The sequence below is a fragment of the Triturus cristatus genome, chromosome 6 (genome assembly GCF_964204655.1).
Source record: "Triturus cristatus chromosome 6, aTriCri1.1, whole genome shotgun sequence".
NCBI lineage: Eukaryota > Metazoa > Chordata > Amphibia > Caudata > Salamandridae > Triturus > Triturus cristatus.
In genome coordinates, this window is record NC_140589.1 from 973,877,559 (window position 1) to 973,904,364 (window position 26,806).

General features: G+C 45.3%; 1 protein-coding gene across 1 annotated transcript in view; it reads right to left on the bottom strand.

The window, feature by feature from the left end:
* Window positions 1–14,108, bottom strand: part of RNF217 (ring finger protein 217) — a 411,233-nt gene extending 397,125 nt beyond the window's left edge. Inside the window, exon 1 of the mRNA XM_085611693.1 lies at window positions 13,131–14,108. Within this exon, the coding sequence (XP_085467819.1) occupies window positions 13,131–13,760 (630 nt within the window). The 5' untranslated portion in view covers window positions 13,761–14,108. The remainder of the gene's footprint in view (window positions 1–13,130) is intronic.
* Between the last annotated feature and the right edge of the window lie 12,698 nt (window positions 14,109–26,806).

A 26,806-nucleotide genomic window follows, 5' to 3' on the forward strand; every position in this document is an offset into this window, starting at 1 on the left:
GTAGCCACCATCACTTTTCCGTAGTCTTGTACAGCACACTGCTCTTTGAAAGGGGGAATTACGGGTGGTGGGTATGTTTTTTTTTACCGCACATCTTTGCTTCTAACTATAAAACTCTTATTCCAAAGGGCATGTGTGCCCCGTTTGCACTTTGATACATTTTTCCCCTGGAAAAAAGAGGGAGGACACAGTGATGATAGTGAGCATTGAGGGATGCCTTTCTAGTCTCCATCGTGGTATTTTTTATTTTTTTTGCAAACTTCTACAGTACGCAGGATGACACTCCTTAGAAAGAGGGAGCGTTTCTGTGTCGACACATCCACCCCATCTTCTTTCATTAACACGTATGTCAAAAGGCATTTCAGTGTAATTGCGTACTTTAATATACTTTGGGAGATGGTCTTTAGTGTATGTGTTGCAGGAGGCTTACACGACATGACAGTTTTAAAAAAAGCACATAGATTGTGTCCCGTGTCCATCTTTTCCCTGTAGATAGAGTTTTCTTCGGCATCCTTGACGGTGCCACATTTGCTTCCGTGTGAAGAGGCGGGGGGGTGGTGATCGTGTGTTGAAGACGTTAACTTTTACACCACGAAAAGTTGGACTAGGACAATAAACGAGAAAGAAAAGTTTAGTTTCGGAGCCGTAGTAGTTTTCTGCCCTCCCTCATGCGTCGCAAATGTTGGAGTGTAGAAAGGAGCACAAGGGCTGATGCCACCATCACGAGTTCAGGAAGGAGGAGAGAGGCTGCTGCCAGCAGCTTCTGAGCCCTGGGCAGGGGGAGGGGGAAGGTTGGCTGAGCTGGACCACTGAGCAGGAGCATCCCTCCCTTCTCCGGTCCACTTTTCATCAGTTTGTGCATTGTGCGTGTTGCTTTTTACTTTTCCATGGGTCCACACAACTGAAGGACCACAGGTGAGCGGCTTTTGTTTGCCGTGGGCTTTAAGAAAGGATGGTGGGGTATTTGTGGTCATTTTTAGGTCTCGCCTAGCATTGCAGCGCTTGCGCTTCTCGCTGGCGAGAGATATTGTGGATGAGGACTTTCAGAAGGGGCTTGAAGCCCTGCCCCTCATTTCCATTGGCTGGCATCACCGTTTATGCTAAACGGTGTCCTGCCATAGGAAATGAGGTTTTTAGGCCACTGCCCTTTCTTCCTTTAGTCCGGCCGATCCGGACAGGGTCGCCTGCTTTGCGGCTGTCGCAAAGCAATTTCTTATCTTTATGGGGGCCATCTGTTTTCACTCAGCCCTGTGTTTATTTTTGCAAGGCACTTTTACTTAAAGTAAAAGTGAATGAGCAATGCAAATATAAACAAGCAGCTGAGTGAAAACAGATGGTGAGCGCTTGATATATTCATCCTGGACACGAGTTTCTGCACGGCCCCCAAACTGAACCCTTACGAACACGAGGACGTGAAAATGTTTAATTTTCTTGTGCTTTAGAAGGAGCTGAAATTGTGGCAAGTACGGAAGAAAACATGTATTTATCAGACGTTTAACAAATATATGGCTAAATACACAATATTCAACAGTGAAGCAAGTCATTGTGAGTCTTACGACGCCTTCCCAGTTTAACACTTTAAAAAACAGACACATTACCCCCCATTACTGAACCCCACGTCCTAATAAATTAAAAATGTGATTTGTTAGTGACTCCAACTGCTTGCCGCACAACCTGCCATGTGCTAAAATGTTAAAAACTGTTTATTTGTGCACTCTGTGCAGATAGGCTGCTGGATTTTTTGATGCGCATTGTGTGGCATGGTGGCTGTTAGTAAATATTAAGCTCCTGTTGGCATTTTTAAATAAAACTGAAAAATACACAGCAGTGATCTGCGTGTGAGATTTTTCAACCTCGTAGCGTATCGACCCAGTCTTTACCTCCACGTTAACACCCGCGGAGGTAGCCAGTGTATCTGATTCAATGATAATTGCGCTGCATATGTGATTTCCCAACGAGGTATGCGCCCCCTAGCACAATGTGCCCTTTAATTCACTCAAGCCGGAGATGAGGCAGTCATCTGGAAATGTGCCGATGAAAATGTCCTGTTTCGCCCAGTCTGACAGTGGTCAAAAAGTATTACTATTTATGCTAACGGGATGTCAGGAGATGCGTACATTCATGGCCCACAAACTGTGAGAACACTTTCACCATGTTAACAAGAATGTTTCTGTGTTACTGCAACCGGACAATTTTGGGTGTGCCTGTCTGTGCGTGGCTACATGTACATCTCTCCGTTTCTGCATATGTATGCATGCACGTGTGTATGTTCCTGTGTACCTGTGAGCGCCTGCATTGCCTGTGTAGGTGTCTTCCCTTGCTACCCCTGTGTGTATTGCATGAAGGGCTGTATTCAAGAGCATGCCTGCGTGTCTCTCTGTATGCTTGTCTGTGCGTGCTGCGTATATATATTTTCGTATAGTTGTGTGCCGAGTCTGCCTGCTCATGTCTGCTTGTGTATGTCCGTGTGCGTCGGTGTGTGCCTGTGCGTGCCAGTGTCTGGGAGTGCCTATGGATGTCTTATTATTACACAGATATGTTTGTGTGTCACTGGCGACACACCCGTGTCACCACAGATGTGGTCACGTCTCTCTGTCCACTCAGTTCCAGGTGCTCCGTGTTTTTACAGTTATTACTTTAACAGGCCTCACGCTGTGCTGGGTGGATTCGATATGCCCTTCCCCCACCCCTCACCCGCGGAGAGTCGCAGAGTCCGAGGGTCTTGCGAAGGGGCCTGTTGGTCAGTACTTTTCTGTGAAACGGGAACATCAAGGAAGGCATGTTGTGGGTAAAGTAACTTGCCACTCCTGCAAGGCGAACTCCTGTCACGCAGTTTCTTTTTGGAAGCAGGTGTCAGGGCCTGTCGCAGTCTCGGACGCGGACTGGCCTCAGCAGCCCTTCTCAGAGACCCGCGAGCTCAGTGTTTTCTTATTCTTAACTATTTTTTCTGGGTCGTTTTTTAGTATGTTCTGATTAAATCGTAAAGTGGTTGATAATAAGAGTAGTTATACCGAGGTGGTCACTTTTCCACTACTGGGTATACCACTGCGTCACGGATTAAGTGAGTGTTCTGCAGCCTTGCGTAGTGTGGTGTATCCGTCCAATGACATTGTTCAGATTACAGCCCTGTAACCAGAGGAACAGCGCCCATCTCTATTGCCTTGCAGTGCACACCTCTCTGTAAGCTTTGAATCAGCGTGCAGCACACATCTGTGCTGCCGCGTGCAGTGCCACTGATAACGCCTTGCAGTGCACAGCTCTCTGTGACCTTTGAAGCAGCATGCAGTACACATCTATGCTGCTTCATGCAATGCCACTGTGAACAGTCTGCAGTGTACAGCGGTGTAACCCTGGTGGTGCATATCAGTGCAACCATGTGCAAAACAATGCACTATGACGCACACTCCTCAGTTACCCTGGGCTGTGTAAGCATTTGCCATGGTGCGAATGTGAAGATTAAGGGGCGTCAAAAGCTTCAAGTCTAAACTAAGGCGATCACATTTTGAAAACCAAAAACCGGGACATTCTGTAAACATAGAGGTAGGAATAAAATGTTGCATCGGCCGACGGGCATAAACTGGCTAAAGTGACAGGTTCGCCAACGTGGAACATACAGACACCGAGCCACTAGGAATAACCCAATGCAACGTTTGCACACAGTGGTCCCGATTCACAAAGGTAAAATTAGACGAAAGTCTAACTTTACGACTTTCAGTATTTTCACAAAGGGCATTTACGAATAGTAAATGTCCTTTGTGAATACCTAAAATCGTAAAGTTACTCTCTTGTCTAACTTTACCTCTGTGAATCGGGCCGAGTACCTTTTTGTTAACTAAATTGCTTTCTGCTAGGGGGCTGCTAATTAATTCAGTGCTGGAACATTTGCCCAACTTGCTTTTCTCTATGATCAATCGACCCGCTCTGAAAACCAGGGCATGGGCGACACTTAGTGACATTTGCAGGGATATATGGTGAAAAACTGGGACTGTCCAAACAAATTAGGGCCTCTGGTCACCATAGCCTAAAGGCACACAGCTCCTGCCATGTGTGCTACAGAAGGGAGCATGATTATTGCACAGAATGCAGTGCTACAAAACCAATATTTCAAAAGGAACAATCAATTATGCAAAACCGTGAACTGAGCATTTCTTTCCACAACCATAAGTGGATAGCGTAGCATCACTTTTGCCTCGTTTTCTCCAGGTGCAGGGCCTTCAGGTTTGTGCCAGGCCGGCTGTAGGCCCAATGCAGCCTGTGTAGTGCAATTAAAAAATATCCATAGAGCATTTAATTAAAATAATTCTTTGCTTGTTCAGAAACCGTTATAGATGGTTTCTAAGCACTTGGCGGGCACAACAAGACGTGTACGAAGCAGAGAGACTTCGACCCCTGAGGCACACTGTGGGGTTAGGAGGGTACATTCTTGTACAGCCGCATGCCAGTGGGTAGAAGCTGGGGCTTGTATGCTGTATAAGATTTGAAGAGGGTACTGCAAGTGTGCAAAAGCAGTTGGCATGATTGTGGGACCATACACCAGTATAGGGGGACCCTCCCTCCCACCGTGTCGTGTGCTGGTGACTTCTTCATTAGTTAAGTTATCTGGCCTTTGTATAGCATTCACCAGCAACCAGTGTGAAATTTTGGCACTCAAACTTTTCATGGCAATGAGAGGCCGGCCTGTATGTGTGGTTGGGAGAGTGTGTGATTGTTCTGTGTCCGATATGGGAAGAGTACGTGTGTGCTTGAGGTCCTGACACATGCTCTGGTTCAATGGGTATCACTGTTTGAAGAGCATTCAGTGGCCATTTGCAACAGGAAGCACTTTATTAAGGACCAGTGGTTCCTTGCGTGTTACAGCAGTCCTCATAAGCAGAGCAGGCAGTGGCCATAATAATCGCTTTTTGCTGTCCTGAGGTATTAACATGTTTAATGCATTAGATTAATGTGATAAAAAACATGAATAAAAGCCAGTACCATTTACAATACAAAACTCACCCTCGTACCAATGCAAAAGATTTAGCAATTACAACAAAGTGAGCTATTGCTATTTTGCATTACACCATTTGATTAATGCTTCGCGAAGGGTAAAAAAACATAACATTAACAATGCCAACAGCTCAAAACAATGTCATTGTGAGAACTATTGCATTGTAAATGCTTGTTTTTCTACGTTTGTAGGGTCGGCAGGGATATGATGTCCTCTGTACAGTTTCATCCGCTCACAAGGTCCCAAAGGCGAGACCCATGCCAATGCTTGTTCTTTTAGTGGGGTCATAAGTGATTCCTGCACCTGCCACCCCCCTAATTTGTTTATCTAACAGCCACAAACACTCTTATCTGTTGGACCACACTGGGCGGACTGCAACCCCGCTGAGACACTATAATTCACGCAATCGCAGCAGCGCACAGACCCTGTCAAAAGGAAGCGAGGACGGACAGTAGAGGGTTAGGCGAGTTTATAAAAACAAACTACTGCTATTCGGGTAAAAAAGTAAAAATAAAAAATAAACTACTGATATTCTGGTAAAAAAAAAATTAAAACTATAAAACACTCGTTTAACTTTAGTATCAAATGGTAAAGATAATAACTTTCCAATATGTTGGACGGGCTGACTAGGTCGGTCCACGTACGCCACGCACGCCACGCACTCATTAGACTTTGAAAGGGATTACAGGGGTCTGTGTTTACCCACGGCCTCTCTCGCCACAGTGCGTCCAAGAACATGTGCTGGCTTCGTTGAGGTTATTCACTGAGATCTCCCTTCGTGGCGATTTAAAAACAGTTCAATGATTAACAGAAACATTTGAGCGCCTGGGTCAGACCTATATAGCGCAGTCAATTATCTCCACAAGCCCATCACCTCACCATAAATATCTATTTTCTTTAACTCTCTGGTTCCCGTGAACTATTTCTGCCTCTGGAGCCGAATTTATAAAGTGCGATAAATTACACCTGTTTTAAGGTTCCTGGGGAATAACATTCGAAGTTTGGTGCTTTTCGCACTAAATACGAATGACAGTAAATATCGTACTCTCTTCCATTTTTTAAAAGCGAGAGGTGACGACTGTAATACACTCGTTAATTAACAGGTGCTCTCAATTACATACAACTCGGAATTTTGACCCCTGTGCAACAGGAGTTTCTGCTAGGGGTCCGAAAATTCAGACCTACTATGAAGCAGTCCAAGTAACTAGGGGACTGCAAAATTATTATTTTTGTATAATTTTTTTGAAATGTAACAAATAGTGTGTGCAGCTGGCGCTTGCCTCTTGGTCTCGTGAAATGTTTGTACTAGGGCAGACGTCGTGTAAAAGGTCACACCAGATGCCTCACTGAGACATGTTCTGCTTGCTCTTCGTGGTCATCTGCGAGCAAAAAAAAAGTACTCAAATTGAATTTAATTAAAGAATTTCACGCAATGGAGAATTTAGTACGCGTAATTTAAATTTTAGATTGGCCTAAATTGGAACACTGCTTATTTGACCACCTAAATAACAAATTCAAACAGCATTTGGCACTCTCAAACAATATAATGTAGGTATTCTTATTCAAAACATTTTTCAACTTAATCGAACACCCCATTATAGATTCAATATCCCCCGAGGGGTTACCTGTCATACATCTAGATCATGAAGAAAAACGGGCCAATGCTGGTGTAAAGAAATATGTAAAGGCATCAGCCACACAGGTTGTAATTTATTTTCTACCTTCCATCCGGCACACAGCAGGCACTCTCTTTACCAATTTCCCATATATGGGGCACACTACTTCCGTTAGGCCTGTACCAGGCTTTGTTTACAACTCCACAGAACCGGAAAGGCATTAGTCTTGCCATATAGGCAGGATGACCTTTATATTATCTGCATTCTTAACCAACCTAAATTCATCCTTATATAAGACTGTAAGGAAGCTTTTCTTGGCACGGGAACAGAAATGAGTTTCTGTTAATGGTTCTTAATATCATTTAGTCTATCAGACTATTACTTGAAACATTTCCAGCATATTACCTTATTGATGGATTTACAGCCTCTCCACCGCTTTCTGTATCTCCTCTAATTTGTTTCCCTGGATTTGCATTTGTCGCTTAGGTTACATATGGCACCTACTGGAGCTGACGGACCCAGATAACCTTGAAGACTTCATAGAGTAAATGAGGTTCTCCCATCCTCCCGCCCTCACCTTCATTCCACAATCTTGAGAAATGAAAGTCCGGGGTCAGCAGAAGTCTACCGAAAGCCTCCTTACCAATGACCTCCTTGGAGGCATTACCCTTCAGACAGACTCTTGCTACCTTCTCCCCGATCCCTCTCACATATATGCCAATAGGCTCAATTCAAGTGGAGACTCAAGAGTTTTGAAGCCAAAAATGGCTTTACTTTAGTTGTCTCCCACCTTAAATCACCTCTTCTTCAAAAGCAGTCAATGGGGAAATTACAGCCCCCTGATTTTTGTCACTATCTCCCACTTTCCAGTTCTAAAATGTTAGCATGTATGATCTCATGGTATTTACCATGTCGGTCAGATCGCTCCATAGCCCCTCCCAACATTCATCCCACACAGTGATCACTTTTGTAGCCACAATACTTAAGCTAGCAAGCAAGTTTCCCTTAACCCCTCCTCTTCAGGTTACCACTAGTGCTTACTCTGATCACCACTAATTCCCACACCAAGCTGTCTATACGTTCTCTGGATCACTTGTGGCTCACCTTATCAGGACTTCTGCTCAACTCCTTCTATCCCATTTGGTGGCATCACCCCCTTAGGATGAGTCTTCCGCTACACCGGTCTCCTCCTGCTTCCCTCACATTTTCAGTCTTAATTCACTCCTTACAAGTATGTCAAACGCATGTCTTAGTCTATAAACTGTTTATCTTTGGGCAGTAATAGATCACACATGACTAGAAGGCCCTATGTGGTACGGACTGTTGCCCTACTCACCCCAAACTGCCTCCAAATCATTGGGAAATCGTTGTAGAAATGCCACAGCAAACACAATGTTAGTTAGCCAATTAGTCATTGATCGAACCCGAGCCATTCAGGAACCCTATATTGCCTATGTACAATGTGCAGTGCATTTCAGAAGTTAAACATATGCCAGCCACCAAGCTCCCAGCCTTAGGAACCGGATAACACAAGTTTGACCCCCCCCCCCCCGTACCACCCATATGAGGCACCAACGGAGAGAAATGTGGTTTTAGGTGGAGCATTTTTATTACAGCAAGGTAAGAAATTGGCTCAAAATTGTCCTAGCACCCTTGAGAAAAAACAATCATGAAAATTCAAAGTGATAAAAGACACGTGAGAAATTAAAACATCACACGAAATAGCATTGGATTATGTGAAGCACCGTCAACACCAGGGCCATTCCGCAATTTTAAATGCCATCGGACCACACAGGTGCAACCAAAATAAATATATAGTTTACTTATTCTGTTTATACAAAGTCTTAAAAGAGTCGATGATTGCCTCCATCCTAAAATGTTTGCTCGCATGAGAAAAGCTATGAATTTTAGTACCCCTAACGAACATCACATTCAATACCTACTTGGATCTATTCTGGGCTTCAGACAACCACACAATTTAAAGATATGAAATGGATGTATGGTAACGTCAGCACTTAAGGTCTGCTTACAATTATTTCAATAAACTGTGAACGCTGGGAAACCCCTATTTATGGCGATAGCAAAATTATAAGTTTATTTATATTTATTTTGGAATTTGTAAAGCACAACAATGATGCTAGGTATCCTAGTGCTGAGAATTCTAAGACCAGAGAACAATTTGAAACATACAGACTGGCAAACTATGAATAAGGAAAAAACAACAAGTCTCCAGACTCCATCTGGTTTATTAGGTTGAGCCTGGGCAGCGCATGCTCTGTGAGCCATGCTGTATTGGAGTATGTACTTGTGTGTTGTCCCTCGTAAATGCTAGCTTCTGATTCGCTATTAGGCTTTTTAGTCCCTCCTTAGTACTTCCTTGTCTTCATTTGTAACCTCCCATGAGGACTGGCCCTTTTACTTCAGTTTTTACACAGTACATCTTTTTTAGTCTGTAAGCACTATTTTCTTTAATGAGTTTCTCCTACTGCAGGAGGGTCTCTCGTGCGCAGCTGGGACCACCGGCTTGTTTATTTAACTCGTAGCTAACAGGGAGCTCTTCAGGGGCCATGGGAGACAGTAGGGGGCAACTCAGCGATGTCTTCAATCATTTGTAATGCAATAGGTCTCGCATTTCCGAGAGTTTAAGCTATTGTCATAACAATGCTTTTTATTTATGTTTTAAAAACCAAAACATAAATAAAAGGCATTGTCATTTACAATGCCAGTAGCAAAAACTCACATAAATGTGAGATCTTTCCACCACTCAAATTACTTTCATATTTCACTATACTAATTCACCACTAATACCATATGGGTTACAGAGTAGTGTGCTACTTCCCGAAAAAGCACTTCAAGCCCCCCATCAGGGGTAGCAAGCGCTATATAAATGCAAACCTTTTTCCCTTCTCTAATCCTCCACTATCCTTCTCAATACAAATAACTGACTAACATATCCACCACTCAAATTACTTTCATATTTTCACTATACTAATTTACCACAAATCCTTTATGGGTTCCAACGTAGCTTGCTACTCGATGAAAAATCGCTTCAACGCCCTATCAAGGGTAGCAAGCGCTATATAAATTCACACCTTTTTCCCTCTTCAATCTCAACTATCTTTCTCAATCCAAATAACTGACTAACATATACACCACTCAAATTACTTTCATATTTTCACTATACTAATTCACCACCAATCCTTTATGGGTTTCGGAATAGCATGTCACTCGCCGAAAAGCGCTTTGACGCCTCGTCAGGGGTAGTAAGCACTCTATAAATGCAATTATAATACAATACAATGCCTATTGCCCTGCAGATGCTTGTTGCTACTGGTAAAGAAGTCTGCATTCCCTGTTCAATTTCGCCAGGTCAAATCTGCTAGAATTTACTGGGGGAGAGGGGGCCTGGTATTACTAGTGCAGTTGGAGTATGGAGCAGTAAGCACATAGATCTGCATATTATTCCACATTAAAGACAAAAAAAAGCGGAACAGGTGCTATTTATACAGCCAATACGTTTCAAACCCCAGGAAGTTGTATTTTTGGGGGTGGGATGAATACCAACAAGTGTGTGAGGAGTAAACAGCTCCAACTTCCGTGCATACATCTGTCCTCGCGTTGTTGAATGAATAAAGCCAGTGGCTGAAGACGCCAGAGTCTGTTGGGAACTATGGGGCATATTAACAAGCCAGGCGATAAAATTATCGCCGCTTTAGCGGCAAAACGGCGATAATGGGCTTGATAATATGCTCTATGGAATTCCAATTGAAGCCCATGTTAGACGTGAAGGACATCTAACCTGAGCTTCAATTGGAATTCCATAGAGCCTATTATCAAGCCTATTATCGCCGTTTTAGGGGCAGTTTTCTGCCGCTAAAGCGGCGATAATTTTATCGCCTGGCTTGTAAATATGCCCCATAGCTCTTGTTGTCTCGCCTCCAAATTCGCTGACCCCACCCCTTTTCCACTCATAGTTCCCATACAGTGTTAAGCGCGTCACCCTATAAATGAAACAAATGTATAAAGCACCGGTGCTAGAACGGAAGGCCCGGAAGGTAGGCCTGAAAACACAAGGAGGCAGGACCAGTGCTGGGTGAAAAGCCAAGACTAACTTTTTTACTTTATTTATAATAGCATAAAAACCCAGTGAAAATGACAGTACAGGAGAGAGGACGAATCCGTCAGAAAAAAAGGTAGATTTCTTCTGTTAGTATTAAAATAAATAGCGCCTCTCCAGAGTGCATTGGCCCATGCCGCAGTGCCTACACTTGTCGGGCGACTGGCCGTTTAAGTCTGACACTGGGAATGTACAGGAAGTGCTTAACAACTGGTTTTCTTAGAGCTATTTTTGGCGCTTCTCTTTGCTATGCCATTATGTTCCTGGAACAGACTGAGCACACACGGTCTTTGTATGTCTAATACTCTCGTTACCAGAGTCCCAAAACATTATTTTTATCAGCACAGCACAACCATGCCAAGCACTGCACCTTCCAAGGGTTGCAAAAACCACCGTGCAGGAAGGAGGGGACGTAGGGGGAGGGAGATTCCTGCAGGAGGAATGTTCAGTTCTAAATATAAAGAGAACTTTTTGACAATTTGGTATGAAATTGGTCCCTCTGAGTTTTACTCAGGCACTCCTCACCAGTGCTTAGCTGGTAAATATGCAGAAAAAGTAACTGAAAAGTTGGGTATTAGAGCACACAAAACGGGGGCAAAATCTTTTTGCACATGACCCCCCCCTCCCCCCCCCCCCTATTGCCGCAGCCTGTACATTGGATTCAAAGACACACTCAGTGCCAGGGGTTGTAATTTGCGCCAAGGTGTTCTGTGCCCGAATGAACAACTAAAGAATGAATAAATGTTATGATCTCTGAAGGGTAGAGGGCTGGCTGACAGTGCCTTGACAGGATTTGCAGATCAGTGGTCACAGCTGATGTCAGCAGCGAACACTTGGCTTGCCGCGCCGTGGTGCAGTAAATATATAACATTGTTTTTTTCACAAATTAGTCCTAGGTCTACAAAAGCAGTAAAAAAGTGCAAATCGTGAGAATATTTTTAATTTTTTGGTGGTTGTACAGAGATGACCGCCTTCCAATGAACTGCTTGCTGTCACGTGCTCCGGTTTCCTGGGAGGCTGCGTGGGCTTTGCTGGGCTGTGCAATGTAAGAAAAGGGGGCATGTATAACAAAAACCTGCAGTCTCTCCTGCCTTTCACGTCGCTCATCCCTGTCCTGTGCATGTCATGAGGGCATAAGTTTCCCCAGGGCCACCGTGTTCAGCCAGACTCCCCTTCACCAGCCTAGTCAAGGCACAATCACTCCTGCCTCTGTTGCCCCAATAAAGCAGCATGCTTAACGCATTAGTCATCCTCTGTGACGGGCCTTAATAAAATCACTTGTAAACAAAATATGTCCGAACGTTAAGGCCTGGAAAGCATAATGTTTTGCGACTGTAGGGAACAAGAAAACAACGTGAAAGAAGGGGTGAGATTCGTGACAAACTCACTAGTATAGACGCAAATCACATACGTCAAATTCGGATAACTAATAAAGTTATAGTCTGGCAGAAAGATATATGATAACGTTTCGGTAGCCAAAGTTACAACGCACGCAACAATACTACCCGTGCAAATTGGTGACTGTGAGGCTTAGGTGAACAAAAGGAAGTGGGCAGTTGGTACGGAAGACTAGCTTTCAGTGCCACAAGGGTCCCTTCTTCAAAGGTTATTAGCGTTCAGCTTGAGGCTTATGTCTTTCCGACAGCTGACAAGCGTACTTCTATCACCTCACGAACAACAAACCTCTATCACTTCTGAACTTCCTTTGTTGGTCAATGAAACCGAATATTTCTCGAGCCAGTGGCAAACATTACACTGGAGGCAATAGCCCCAAAGTGGGGTGTGGGGGTAGAGAAAACTGGCAAAAAATGCATTATTGGCGGGTCGCCAAATTGGGGCATTTGAGGGATTATCATTAAGGCGCCTAGAGACAGAGAGGACAGCAGGTGTCTGCGAAAGGGCTCCCTGTCTTTCCTGAAGAAAAGCCGTCAGTGAGTGACTAAAGCACCACGGAAGGAAGGCACCAGAGCAGCCACCCTTCTTCAAGACAGCCGATACTCGGCTATAATAAACTTTCGAAGGGAATAAACAATAGGCCACCGTCACTGTCTGTATTCTACAGGCCGTCATCTGTGTAATGCCAAACAAAACACCGGCCTCTTTGGTGTTCCTGCTCCTAGGGCAGATTCGCCGAAAACATTTACGTATTCGGTCAGACCGACAAAATCAAATATCACAAAACTTGTTTCTATGCAACATGTATGTTGCGTGTGTGTCCTTTCTGCGAACTGTAGTAACTTCAAATAAATCACGCAACTTACTGTATTAACATGCCGTTTCTAGATACATTTATAAACCCTGTTTTGTATGTGTCTTACTCAATGGTAGGTAAGAAGGGGGCTCTGTTAACTCTCAGCAGGAGCAGGGAATTTACACTGGGTCCAGGACCTCTCACCCCAGCACCACTTACCTGCGAGCCCAGGTAGCGCTTGAGGCACTCGTCGCACACCGCCTTCTTGCAGCAGGGTAGGGGCTTCAGCTGCCGGTCCTCCAGGCAGACCCGGCAGCAGGCGAGCACCAGCCACCCCAGCCCCTGCTCCGGATATAGGGGACTCCCCGACTCCAGCAGACCAGGGAAGAAAGGGTCGGCGGGGGACAGCAGCGGCGGCGGCGGGTCTGGGCCATCCTGGTGCCCGGGGAGGTCATTCTCCACGCAGTAAACGCTGCACTGCACCAGTCTTTTGGGCTCGGCGGGCGGCGGCAGCTCCTCTGCGGGGTGGTAATCGGTAGTCTCCGGCGATGGAGGGGCAGGGTCTGGGGCACCCGGCTGCGCTGCCCCTTCAGACTCCCCCTGCTCCCCACTGCCCTTCCTCCAGCGCTTCCGCCGTCTCCGCTGCTGCTCATCGTGGTGCCTCCACCGGCGCCGACGCTCGGGCCCCAACTCCCCGCTGCCCTGCTCCTCGTCACCCCGTGTCTCAGCGGAGGGGATCTCCGGCGCTCCTTCCTCCTCTCTACCCGGCTGTGCTCCACCGGCCTCTTCCCCCGGGGGCGCCTCACCGCCAGTGACCACCATCCTCAGAGCCGGTTCCGAGTCCTCCATGGCCGGGGGCCTCCTTGGCCTCCCCCCATGCAAGCTCTGCTCGCAGTCACCGCTGCGCTTCCGGGTGCCACCCCGGCCCTGTCCACGACCTCAAGGGCACCCGGGGCAACCGAGAGTCCCTGTCCGGGCTGCACTCCTGTCCCGTGCCTCTGTTAGGGGTAATGTTGTGTTTGTTTGCGTTTTAGTTCTAGTCCGCGCTACGTTCCTGTTTCACTCCGAGCCGGGCTGCAGGGATTGCGTTTGTTGATCTTTTTTTTTTTTTTTTTGCTCCCTCTAAAGGGGTGGAGAAGTAAGCCAGGAGCTGCTGCAGAACGGAGAGGGCAAATCAGCTCACTTTTCAACTACTGTAGCAAAGAAACCTGAGTCGTGACTGACCAAAAAAAAAAGTGGGTGGGGGAAGGGTATGGGGGTGGTGCAATATTGTTCAGTTTAGCGAGTTATTTGGGGGTGCAATTTTATATAGTGTCCTGAATTGACATTTTGTTCATATTTTTTGCAGAAACATATTTCCAGCCTCCTCAACATTAGTGCAAATTAGGGACTGTTTCGACCATAACAAGATAGACCAATATTGCCGTGGAAATTGGGCTGTTAGAGTTAACTTTAAAAAGAGGGCAAAACTATTTTATTACATAAATAAAAAGTATAACAAGCAATACTAGCCTATCAGGAAAATGTCACTGAGAGGATGTGTGCATATCAATTGAGGATAAAAGTATCTGACTGAAAAACGTTTTGTTTAATGTGCTAGTCTCTGGAACAATCTTCTCTGAGACTCTGATAGTAGAACGTGCGGAATGACGTGTATGGAGAGAGTATGTGAATCTAGTTACGGAATAGCGAGAGGACACATACATTGCGATCTCTATAATAAACCAAGTAGTCTGTAAAAACCTTAGTTTGTATATGTTTTTTTAGGTTGCAGCCTACCAGATAGGGTCTGGTTTGCTAAAGACATCTTGGGGACTTTCAGAAAGTTGACCTTGGAATGCATTCCTTCAATTAATTACCATTGACTTTGTGGTTTGTAAATCGAATTTTCTGACTTTCTATTTGCTGGCTTTATTTGTTTTAGAGTCTCCAGGTTCATTTGGTCCCTCCCTTTGCCTAAACCATGTTTGCTGTACTCTTACACAAACTCCCTTCTGTGAACATGCCTTTAAATCTTGTCACGTTTGCTTCATTCAAAGACCGAGGTCAAATGTCAAGCGCTGTCTTCTGAGGGGCTTGTTTTCTCATCTTTCTCAGTGTGGGATGATTTATATGATAATCTTGCTGGATACTGGGGTTAGAGCACATGACAACATTTAAATGAACTGTGTAAGTATTTCAGAATTAGGAACACAAATGAAGCACATTTTTTGTTATTTCTGAAGTGTGTTGGAAAAGAATACTTTAATATGTTCAAAACAAATAATCACACTGGTTGATGCAATTTCCACATGTTTTCGTTTATGCACTGTATAGTTTTATTAGTAAAACTGTATATCTGTGCAGATATAATGGTAATTTCAATTGAAAATGTGTTGTCAGTAATGGCAGTGTGCTACCATACCATGCATACTCCACTCTACACCTCTCTACTCTAATCTGCACCACTCTACTTTACCAAAGAAGAGTGCACTTTACTCCACTCCACCCTACACCAATGCACTCTCTGTCGCTTCACACTACACCTCTCTACCCTACCCTGTACCACTCTACTCTGTGAGAATGCACTGTTCCCCACTCTACTCCACTGCACTCTTCGCCACTGCACTCTACACTACTCCAGTCCAGGCGGCACCAATCTACTCTGCACTGCTCCACTCTACACCACTGTACTATACACCACTGCACTCTTTGCCACTGAAGTCTATGCTAATACACTATCGCCAATACATTCTACACTAGTGTACTTTACTCTGTAGCACTCAACTCTATGCCCCACACTCTATGACAATCTGCTGTATGTCACTCTAATCTACTCTGCACCACTGCACTCTATGCCACTGTGCTCTACACCACTTTACCCTACGCCATTACACTCCATGCCACTCTACACAACTGCACTCTACCCTGTACCAATCCATTCTACGCCACTTAACTCTACTATGAAACAATCTACTCTATGCCACTGCACTTTACACCACTCTGCACCACTCCATTCTATGCAACTGCTGTTAACCACTGCACTCTGCGCCAATGCACTCTAATCAACTGCAGTCTGTCACTGCACTCTATGCCACTGCACTCTACTTTGCATCACTGTACTTTATGCCACTGCTCTCTACTCAACTGCACTCTACTGCGCTGAACTCTGTGCCACTTCACTCTAGGGCACTATACTATACTCTGCTCCTCTCTATACTATACTCTGCACTTTATGCCACTCGACTTCACTCTGCGTCACTGCCCTCCGCATCACTGAACTCCCCGCCTCTCCACTCTGCCCCACTCTATGCCACTCTACTCTACACCACTGAACACTAAGCCACACTAGTGTGTGCCACTCTACTCTGTGGCACTCTGTTCTGTGCCACTCTACACCACTCAACTCTGCACCACTCTACTCTGCATCACTCTACTCTGCATCACTCTACTCTACGCCACTCCACCCTGCAACACTGCACACTACTATGCACCGCTCTAATCTACCCCACTGCACTTTATGACACTGCATTGTATGCCACTGCACTCTATGCCACTATACTCTGCAACACTCTACACCAATGCACTCTTAACTAGTCCACTCTACTTTGTCACTCCAGTGTATGCCTCTCTATGTGACTCCACACTATGCCTCTCCAATACACAGCACTCTCTGCCATTCCACTCTACTCCATTCTTCGCTATTCCATTCTACAACACTCCACATGACTCTCCTTTATGTCACTAACTTTTATCCATGCTGAACAGCAGCCACGCTGGTGTACAACATGGCTAAAACACATTGGCAAAGCCAATAGCTCTTGCATAGGTGAGACCTATTGGCTTTGCCACTGCCTGTTTTACACAGCAGGTATCCCTTGTAATTCATTTAGCCCGTACCTGTGTAGAGTTGATGCAGTCCTGAGAATTCCTATTGCAAGGTAAAGCAGAATTTAGAATCCTGATACAAGAATGTATTCTTATGAAAAGGGTGTTGAGAGCTGGATGCAGAGGGAGAGAAGCTGGAGTTGTTTTCTCGACAACAATAAACTTCTGGATGCACTTTAACACTGTCTAGTGGTCTTTACACTGGCAACGAGTTGTGCTGAGCATGGGGCAGATAATAGAAGAACACCTCCACCCCTGGATAAAGGAAGTGGCCTACCATCATTATTCTCCTCTCATGTGAGTAACTAGATGGAAGAAGAATTATGAAATGAATGGAACTGAGAGCTAGCCTTAAAGTTATTAGTTAACATGCATATTACTTCTCGTGAGGCAGTTGATTTACTGTTTGCCGAATTATGAATGCAACTTGTAACGGAACGTGCTGCTCAATGAAACTTGAAAGCGCAGCCTATAAACCCAACACACCGCCCAGCGAAAGTGGAAAGTGCTGCCTGTAAGCGCAAAGTACTGCCGAATCGAGCATTCAACCATCAACTGTAATTTTGTGGGTTTTTTATAACTGCATTCCATGTGCTGCAACCAATGGTGATTTTTGTTTGTGACCGTATGAGAAGTTGGCCTGGTATATGCTGTCCGCTAGTTAAAGTGGGCACCTTGTACCAGTTCAAACAATCCCTATCGTGATTAGGTCAAAGATAACATTTATTGAAAGCTATCCTAGTGGTAGCTATGGAGAGCAGCCTTCAGGCTAAGGTCTTGAAGGAATGTTAAGCACCTTGTTTTACCAGAATGTAACCTTATAGTATTGGTTAAATGAGAAGGAAACCACACAGTAGTTAAACAAATATGTATTTATTATCTATCACACTCTCTAGTATCCTCTACATGTGGATAGAACACAAATCAAATAATACAATTGCAAAGAATCAAATGTAAGTAGCACAATACACAGTGGGTTTCAGGGGGAGACCAAACCATATACTAAATAAGTGGTATAAGAACCACGACTCAGGACTAGACTTAGTCTAGGAGGCGTAGAATTGCTGGGACCCCACGGAACCACCCAAGGTGAGTGAATCAGGACGCCACGGAGGACGGGTGCAGAGTGAGAACACGACTGCGTGCTCAGTACAATTCACTGGGAAAGTCACAGTTGAAAAATGAGAGATTAAGGACCCTTCCAAGCAGATTACGAAGACCACCCTTGGAACTTAAGAGTATGAAGAGCCACTCCACCCGTGGATACCTTTGTACTAGAGTTACCTATCCCAGAGGAGCCGGATGCATAGGTACGAAATGGCGTCGGAAACCCTCATTGTTTTCTATGGAGGTCGACAACGTACTGCTGCTACTGGAAGTATGAAAAGTGTCCGGTGGAATCCAAACGTGGATTCTATGTGAGAAGAACCTGAAAGCAGAGGAGACAGTCTGGGTCACTTTGGAGTGACCAGGGGCTCGGTAGACGAATGCCCACCGATGTAAGGTGCTTCAGGTGTGTTGACAGTGATCTTGACTCTTCAGCTGCGAGGACCCGGAGACATCTAGGATGACCAGGAGCCAGAGGCGAGCTGCCCCACAAAGGATGTCGAGTGCTGATGGGTCGGTGTCTGGCGGGAGCACCAACAAGCCTTGGCAGCAGCAAACAACGTAGATAGACAAATTTGGTGTTGATCTGGCCCAGCAAGGACCAGGGTACTTAACACAGCAAGGGGAGTCAGGGCAGGCCTGGGGCAACCAGGGGAGCCCAAATAAAGCAAATTTGACTCTCAAGTGGACCCACAGGCTGAAGGCACAGGAGTCGTGAGGGGACCTCAGGCGGCTTCACAGGATACCAGCTAGCAGGGCACAGAGTTTGAGGATGTGGGAGTCCTTCTCAGAAAAGATGCGCTGGGGTCAGGGCTACAAATGGCCCAATGCACGGAATTGTTGTACGACCACAAGCATGTGCAGCTGCAAATGAATGTAGTACACAGGAGTAGGCGTATATGGTCCCCTCGAGGGATATCTGCCTCAAACTCAGTGAGAGGGCAGCTCAACCTCGGAGACCTTCAGAAACCCACCTTCTGTGTTGCTGGAGACTTTGTAGCCCGCAGGAGCTCTGGAGCAGCAAACCGGTCAGATGCATTATGGTGCCTGCGTTTGCAGGGGAGTGACTCCTTCACCCCAAGGGAGATTCTTCTGTTGTCTTGGAGGTCCACAGGGTCCAGCACGGAGCCTGTATGGATCATGGACAGTGGCGAGACTAGGGACGGCAAGGGAAGGCAAAGTCGAACCCAAGGGAGGTCCAGCGAAGTCAAGCGTGTCCAGACGGTCGAAGTGTAGTAGTATCTTCTTGCAGAATCCTGTCCACGTAAAATCTAATGTCTTATAGCCAGGTAACCCATTTTATACCCACGGTAAAGGGTTGGACAGATTCTAGGGACCCTCCTAGGGGAGGGACAGAACAGAGGGATGGTTACACCCATATCCTTTGTCCAGTTTCGTTCCAGAGCAGGAGCAAATGGCTCCCAGAACTGGTTTGAGCTGGACAATGCACAGGGACACCAAATGTGCCCCTCATGCAGACTTTCTGGCACTGAGACCGTGCACCCATCCAGCCCCAATACACTAAATCCTGTCTGGGAGGTGGTCACACCTCCCTGTGACAGGATACCTATTGTCCGACCTTCCTCTGCGTGAGCTTGGCTCAGCAGCAGGAGGGCAGACTCGTGTCTGTAGCTGGCAGCATCCATTTTTTGCTGTAAAGATCAAGAAAGTTGGTCCCTGTAGACTTAGGTACCCCCAGAACCTCGGTTCTGAGGGGAGGAATCATACCTCCCACACCAGTTACTGGTGTGGAGGTATGATTCCAACGTGTTTGACACCAAACACGACATACTTCATTGCAGTCGTTTTCGAGATAGAATTTACCGCAAGGTTATAATGCACCTCTGCCTATATGTCTGGCAGTATCACGTACAGTGTGTTCAACAAAGGGATGTCCAAGTGCGCTCCTATTTTCACTAATGAGTTCACCATCTACTGTTCATCAAGACTGTTTTTAACTTAAGCGTGCAACCCGGAAATACGGCCTGCCCAAATGCCGCTTACATATAAACACCTAGAATATATAAACAAATGCTATAGAGGGATAGATCATGTTTTTGTTTTTTGCACAAGAGTTTATTAATTACCTTGGCAACAAGCCTATTTCTTATGGCAAATTTGATAATTATTTTTTACAGGCACAAATATCCATCGGTGAGCATCAAAACGAATGGTACACAAAACTAAACACATTCGTTACATAAATACCAAAATAAGTTACAAAACAATACATATATACATACTCATATATAGAGTACCTCAATCCAAAATCTTTTCCCCATAAAAATATTTCATAAAAATGTACACTTCTCGGTCCTAGTGATACATTCGAAGGTCGTCCTATTGGCAAAACAAGGGTATTAGCACTGTATCTTAATTTGTAATGCCAAAAAACTAATGTTTTAGTTCCAACAATAGGTGGACTCCTTCTTCATCTATGTGTCGACGCGTTCGTGTTTCAGCCTCCACTTTCTTTTTGGCTTCCTCAGGACGGGGATATAATCTGTATATTCATCCAAGCTAAACCAGTCTCACTTCCAAAAAACCGGAGGGCTTCTACTATGGCCCCATTCATCGGTATCGGGATCCTCAATATCCTGGCGTCTTCTACAGTTGACCTGGCATTCTTCGTATTACCTCCTCGTTATCTCAGGTCAATTACTTCTTCGTTCTCTTTATCACCACCGTGCACCGTAAACGTCCGTCATTATCCTCCTTTCGTTCCAAAGAATTTGCCATTGCACATGTGACTTCCTCGGAATCTCTTTTTAACACTCCTCAATGGGTGCAACTTGGAAGGAGGGCAGTAAATACATACAATGTGTTCAACAAAGGGATGTCCAAGTGCACTCCTATTTTCACTAATGAGTTCACCATCTACTGTTCATCAAGACTGTTTTTAACTTAAGTGTGCAACCCGGAAATACGGCCTGCCCAAATGCTGCGTACATATAAACACAACAGGAGCTGGAGCGAAATTGCACTCCACCACCGGATGCACAGCTTGTTTCATCGTTAGTAACCACAACTAAAACTTTCTCCACATTTCCACGAATTTATTCCATGTAATCCAAAAGTTTATATAGCTCATCATTTTTCATCCTGTCACATGTGGGGCCCTTGTGCATTCAACTGTTTCTAGTGTGCAGATATGCCGATCCGGGCCTTTTCCTGACGCATGACGAATGCAAAAGACATCCTCAGTAGTTCATATCTTTACCCAATGCATTTCGGGCTCTTTATAGACCTTCTTCAGGGGTTCCCTACAAATTTAAGATATTGACATTAGTTAACGAGTTCAGACCTATATACATCAAAAGCTCCCATGCTTTAAACCATTCCTGTCTCAGTTTTTGTGGCAATAATAAACGTTTTCCCTCTAAATGCGCCACACGTACAGCTCAGGAGGATGGTCTCCGAAGACTGCAGAGGGGCCCTGCTCGTGCAGGAGCACCCTCTCACCTAAAACCCAGCACCCTGCCTTCAGGATTGTAAAGGCCTGCTATAGGGGTGTCTTATAAGGTTTTAAGGTAGTGATATAAATATATAGATATAGTGAACCTATATCTCTCGTAAGTGGTGCAAGCACCAGCTTACACAAGCTGCAGTAGCAGAACTGAGGTTCCATTTTACATGGCCTCTCATGGGTGTCATAATTCATGCTATAGCCCATGGGAGGCCTCTGGGATACCTATGCCCTGGGTACATGTGTACCATATACTAGGGAATGACAAGGGTACCCCAGTATCCAATCTGGAGTTGTACCAAAGTACATACATGTCAATTTAAGGGAGAAAGCAGATAGACTGGGATCATGAATAGCAGGATCCCAGCCAGACTAGTCAAAAACCAGCAAAACACCATGAAAAAAGTGGGGGTAACTATGCAGTCAGATCCTACCTTCCTACATAACTGCCCCAAACAAAAGGAGATAAGACTTTATTGACTAAGTGGCCATATAAGGAAGATTCTGCACTGGCATGGATACCCCTTGTCTTATGGTCCACCAAGGAGTCCCTAACCTTAACTGTAATGGATTGTCTCCAAAATTTGGGATTTCTACCTGAGGTGTGTTTTTGCAGAGAGAAGGGTTGGTGGGGTGCCTGAGTAGGGAAGTGAGGCCTTAATAAAGTTGGTCTCAGCTTCCTCAGAGCACTGGTCACCATGGAGGCCTTTCTTTCTGTGACGGAGTTGTATCTGGCCCTAAGGGTCAACCTCTGACTGCCTACAGCTGGGGGTTGGGTCCCTTTGGTTGGAATGGTGGAGGACCAAGGAAGGTATGGAACCAGGTGGTCCCAGGTTTTCCTTTGCCCAACAGAGTCCATCTGGGGGATGTCACTACCCAAGGGTAAGAGGGATCCCTCAGGGTACTGAGGAATATTCTCCTGGCTAGTACTGCTAGACTGGGTGTCCCTAATCTTGTGATGAGGGGGTTCCTCTGGACAGTGGGTCCTTAGGGGTCCACTGATACCCCTGACCTCTGCAGCCCTAGGCTGGCTGAGGGAGGGTAGAGAGGGGCCGAATACTTGCTCCAGACTGGGTACCACATTGGAAGAGTCCCCTGCCATCAGTGGTGTTGCCAGGACAGGCCTGACCACTTCTGGTGCAGTTTCTTCGCAAGGGGTAGGATCAGTTCCCTGAGGTTGCTGACCCTTACCTAGTGTCTGGGGGGAAGAATACTTTTTCTTCTTCCCTTTGCTCTCTTGTGGAGCATAATGGGCTCCACTACTCCTAAATTTCCCTGGGGTTGGACTGAGGCCCCAAGGGTCTCACCAACTTCCTCAGGGACGCCTAACATTTTTAAATGGGCCTGGTGCTCAACTTCAGCCCATGGTGACGTTTCTAAATAATTGCCCAAGAAGCTATCTACAGGCAAGTTTGGGGACACTGCCACTCTTTTTGGGCCACTGATCCCTCCCCAGCTGAGATTTACTTAGGCCATGGGATGATTTGTCTTGATCCCATCAATGTTGGTCACCTGGTACTTAAACTCAGGTAAAAGCTGCAGGGGGGGTACTAAGTTCCCTGTCACCATGGTGACACTAGCCCCTGTGTTCCTATAGGCCACAGCTTTCTGACCATTGATTAGAGGCTCCTGTATGTAATTGCCCAAGGAATTGGGACTGACAGTAAAAGTGGCAAATCCCATGCCACCATCACAGACCAATGAGTCCTGAGAGGGTGACCTTGCTAAACTAGGGCCAACCTCAGTTCCCCAAGAAAACCCACCTAAATTATTAGGTGCATCATTCCTTATTGCTGACCTTTTTGACATTTGGGATCATTTTTCCAGTGGCCTGGCTTTTTACCGACAATGCAATAAGGTTTCTTTTCAGGGGAGAAAGGCGTTTGGGACTCACCCCCAGAAGAGGATTTTTGGGGCCCTGTAGAAGATTTATCTTTAGATTTATTCCCACCTTTCTCTTGGGTCTTGGAAAAATCTTTCTTCTGGTCACCACCCTGATTCTTTGGCTTCACCCTGGTTCTGACCCATTTATCTGCCTTCTTTTCCAATGCTTTGGGAGAATTCAGATCTGAGTCCACCAGGTACTGGTGTAAACGTTGTTTTTGCCAATTATTAAGGATCTGGTCCCTCATAATTAGGGCTCCCGGTTTTCCGTATTTACGGATTTATACATATAAACACAGACGGAAAACGATATTTCCTTTGTCTGTATTTATATTTATAAACGGTAAAATACGAGTAAATGTTGCCGCGCTGCCGTGCAGTTTCTTTGCCACGCCCCCTGCTTCCAGGAAATGCCTTCCAGTCCCTTCCGATCTTCCAATCAGGGTCTTTTTGGTGCCCTCGTGTGGGCCTATGGGCTCAGGATCTTGCAGTGACGACCGGCCTCTTCAGCCAATCCTGGTCTGATGTAAGCATCACTGTGTGGGCGTGGTTCCCTAGCACCGAAGTTCTGCAGATCCCGCTGCTGAGCCGCTTCCTCTCCTCCACAGGCTGCTTGCAGTAGCAGCAGCTCGTTCTCGGGCTTTTTGTTTCACTATAGTAGCGCTTTCTACGAGCACCAGTAACATTACACAATTACAGTATGATATTTTTTGTGGACACAGGAAGATTAATCGGCAGCTCAGGGCATTACTTAAATGTCTTTAAAAGAGATGCCGATTAATCTCCCTGTGTCTACAAAAAATACGAACATGTTACTGTGTAATGTTATTAGTGCTCGTGGAAAGCGCTACGAAACTGAAACAAAAAGCCCCCAGAGTGAGTGAAGGCTTTGTCTGGGGACTGATCTGACTCGACGTCTCCCTTGAAGGGTTGCTGAGAGTACGTTCTCAGTATCTCCCTTCTACGGATATATATCGTACAGAATCAGTGGCTCTTGCCTGTGTCGTGGTGGGCTGGTGTGCAGCAAAGTGCCCGTCTCTCCAGTGTAGTGTTATCAGCCGTATGTATTTAATTGAATTCTTTATCAAAAATCTGACAAATGCTGTTTTTTGGGGGGGGGGCATATTTATATCGCGCAAACTGACCCGGTATTGGTGCCCTCTACATGAGCACCAGTTTCGTTACAGAGGGACACATTTATTTTTGGTAGGCACAGGGAGATTAAGTGATTTGCCCAGAATCACAGGATGCTGAGCCGACGCCCAGGCTTGAACCCAGTTCCTCAGCTCCAAAGTCACCAGACGTCCTCTCCCCCCTCCATGTTTTCTTTACATGTTTGTGCACAGTACCCAAAGAGTTGAAGCGGAAAATGTTTTGTTCGATTTTTTAATGCCACATTTAAATAGGGGCTTGTCAATGAACCCCAAAATATGTGTGAAGTATCTTCATACTTTTTGTTGTGAATGTGTTGAATCAATACAACACTGTTGTGCGGCAAGATTGATTTGGGAAAGTACATGGGTAAAAACAGATTACTATCAAGGTATACCTACGTAACCCTCCAGTGCCTTGTTATAAAACCTGACTGCCGGGGCACAATGTCCTGTTACAAAAACATTGTGGACGTATGTGACCTTTTATATTCAGAAGTACTTTGCAGAAGTGCACAAGCGCATGCATTCTCAGACTATAGAAATGTCTCGGAGTTGTGAATTTGGCTTCTGTGCAAGTTCATAGTAAATGTTTCCTGTCTGCCGGCTTCGGAGTGAGGGGTTTATTACATGGTTTTGTTAAGGCCTCTGGGGCGGGTTTCAGAGGGGTGAAGCTCTAACAGAATCTTTTGGCCATTCCGGTATCATCAGCAAATATTGAACGGGTTTTCAGTGGTCTTCACTTCATTAACAAACCAGAAAGAGCCTCAATGCCCTCAAAGTCTCTTGAAATGCACATGTGCTTGTACTACAATGGCAAAGTTTTCAGCTGAATGTATTGTGTTGCCCAATAACAACCGGGCGCAGGTGTGCCTTGTCAAAGTAACCAAATGTGGAAAAATACTAGCTGTAGCGTCGCCTTTTGCTTGTGGCAAAAATAAATATGGATAAATACAGAAAAAAAAGCCCAAAAAATAAATATGGATAAATACAGACGGAAATGGCAAAAAAAGAAATACCATAAAACCGGGAGCCCTACTCATAATCAAATTGTACAATCCTAAAAAGTCATGCACCTTGCTGCCACTGTTCCCTGTAAGCTGGGCGCCTGCGCGCCCGCGCACCGATCTCACCTTGAGCGCGCAGTGTGGCGTTTGAAGTTCAGCAGAAAGTGCCTCCTGCACTTGCCGTATTTCTTTTGTTAAAAGGGCGCGGCCGTGGGGGAGATTGTCTGCCTTTTTAAAAGTATTCATGTTAATCGCAGCACCTGATAATGCATTGCAATTAACATGATTACTTTCACAAAGACACACAATCTGCCCTGCAGCTGTGCCCTATTAACAATGAAAAGCAGCAAGTCTACAATCACGACATGTGCTTTCAGGTGATTGTGAAATCACATGTTGTGCTTCTACACTTCCTGCCTTTCTTTTGTTAATAGAGTGGGGCAAATTGTGTGTGAAAAGAATGCCTGGGACAAGATCTTAGCACAACACGGCTGGAAAACAGGACAACACAACAACAGCAACCTCTGGATTGAACGTTTTTTGTAGCTCAGCAGTTACACTACTTTCGGGGAACTTTGCATTATAAAACATCATTAGAAGGCTACATTTTCAAACTGCGCTTTGCAGGATACGTTGTTAGTAATCTTCCTTCATTAAACATCCTGGGATAGAATTGACATGTGTATGTGAACACATTTGATTTGATTCGGTGTGTGAAGAACTGGCGTGTTTTATACACACGCCACTGCCTGCTTCCTTCCTTTACTGTTGGTTGCCTCCTGCCACTTCTCTCTGAGCTCTAAACGTCTCTGTTTCACTGAAACTAATGTATCTCCCTCCGTCACCTATAAAGCACTTCACCTGGGGTGACGGGAGGGCATTAAGCAGGCCGGGTCCTGCCGGTTTTTGCCATCAGCCTCAGAATTAAAAAAAATCGTAACTGCAGCAGTGCCACCCTTCACTGCCTTTGATGTAACTTAAAAAAAACTCGTTATAGTTCTTTCAGTCTTATCATGTCAGACCTGAAGCATTTTCAATGTTATATACAATGAAGCCATAGTTGTTGCCTATTTATCTTATGCAACTAACAACCACTGACAAAGCCAATAGTCCTGGCTTGTTGTAGGTGTAATTTTACTTGTTATATTATATATCTGGATGCAATGACAAAAGCAGCGAAAATGCCTGTCTGGTGTCACACTATGCTAAGCACAGATTTTAAGGTTACTGTGCTTTTAAGCCACACCCTTAATTACATTGATCACGCCCCTTTGAGAGACCTCTCAGTTTTTGCATCCCACTCAAACCCTGGGTGATGGCGTGTGATACTAGGCTCCTTGAGAAACCCACTAATAGAGCAGTATAATACCAGTGGGGCAGCACATTATGCTAAGTACAGATTTTTAACTTAAG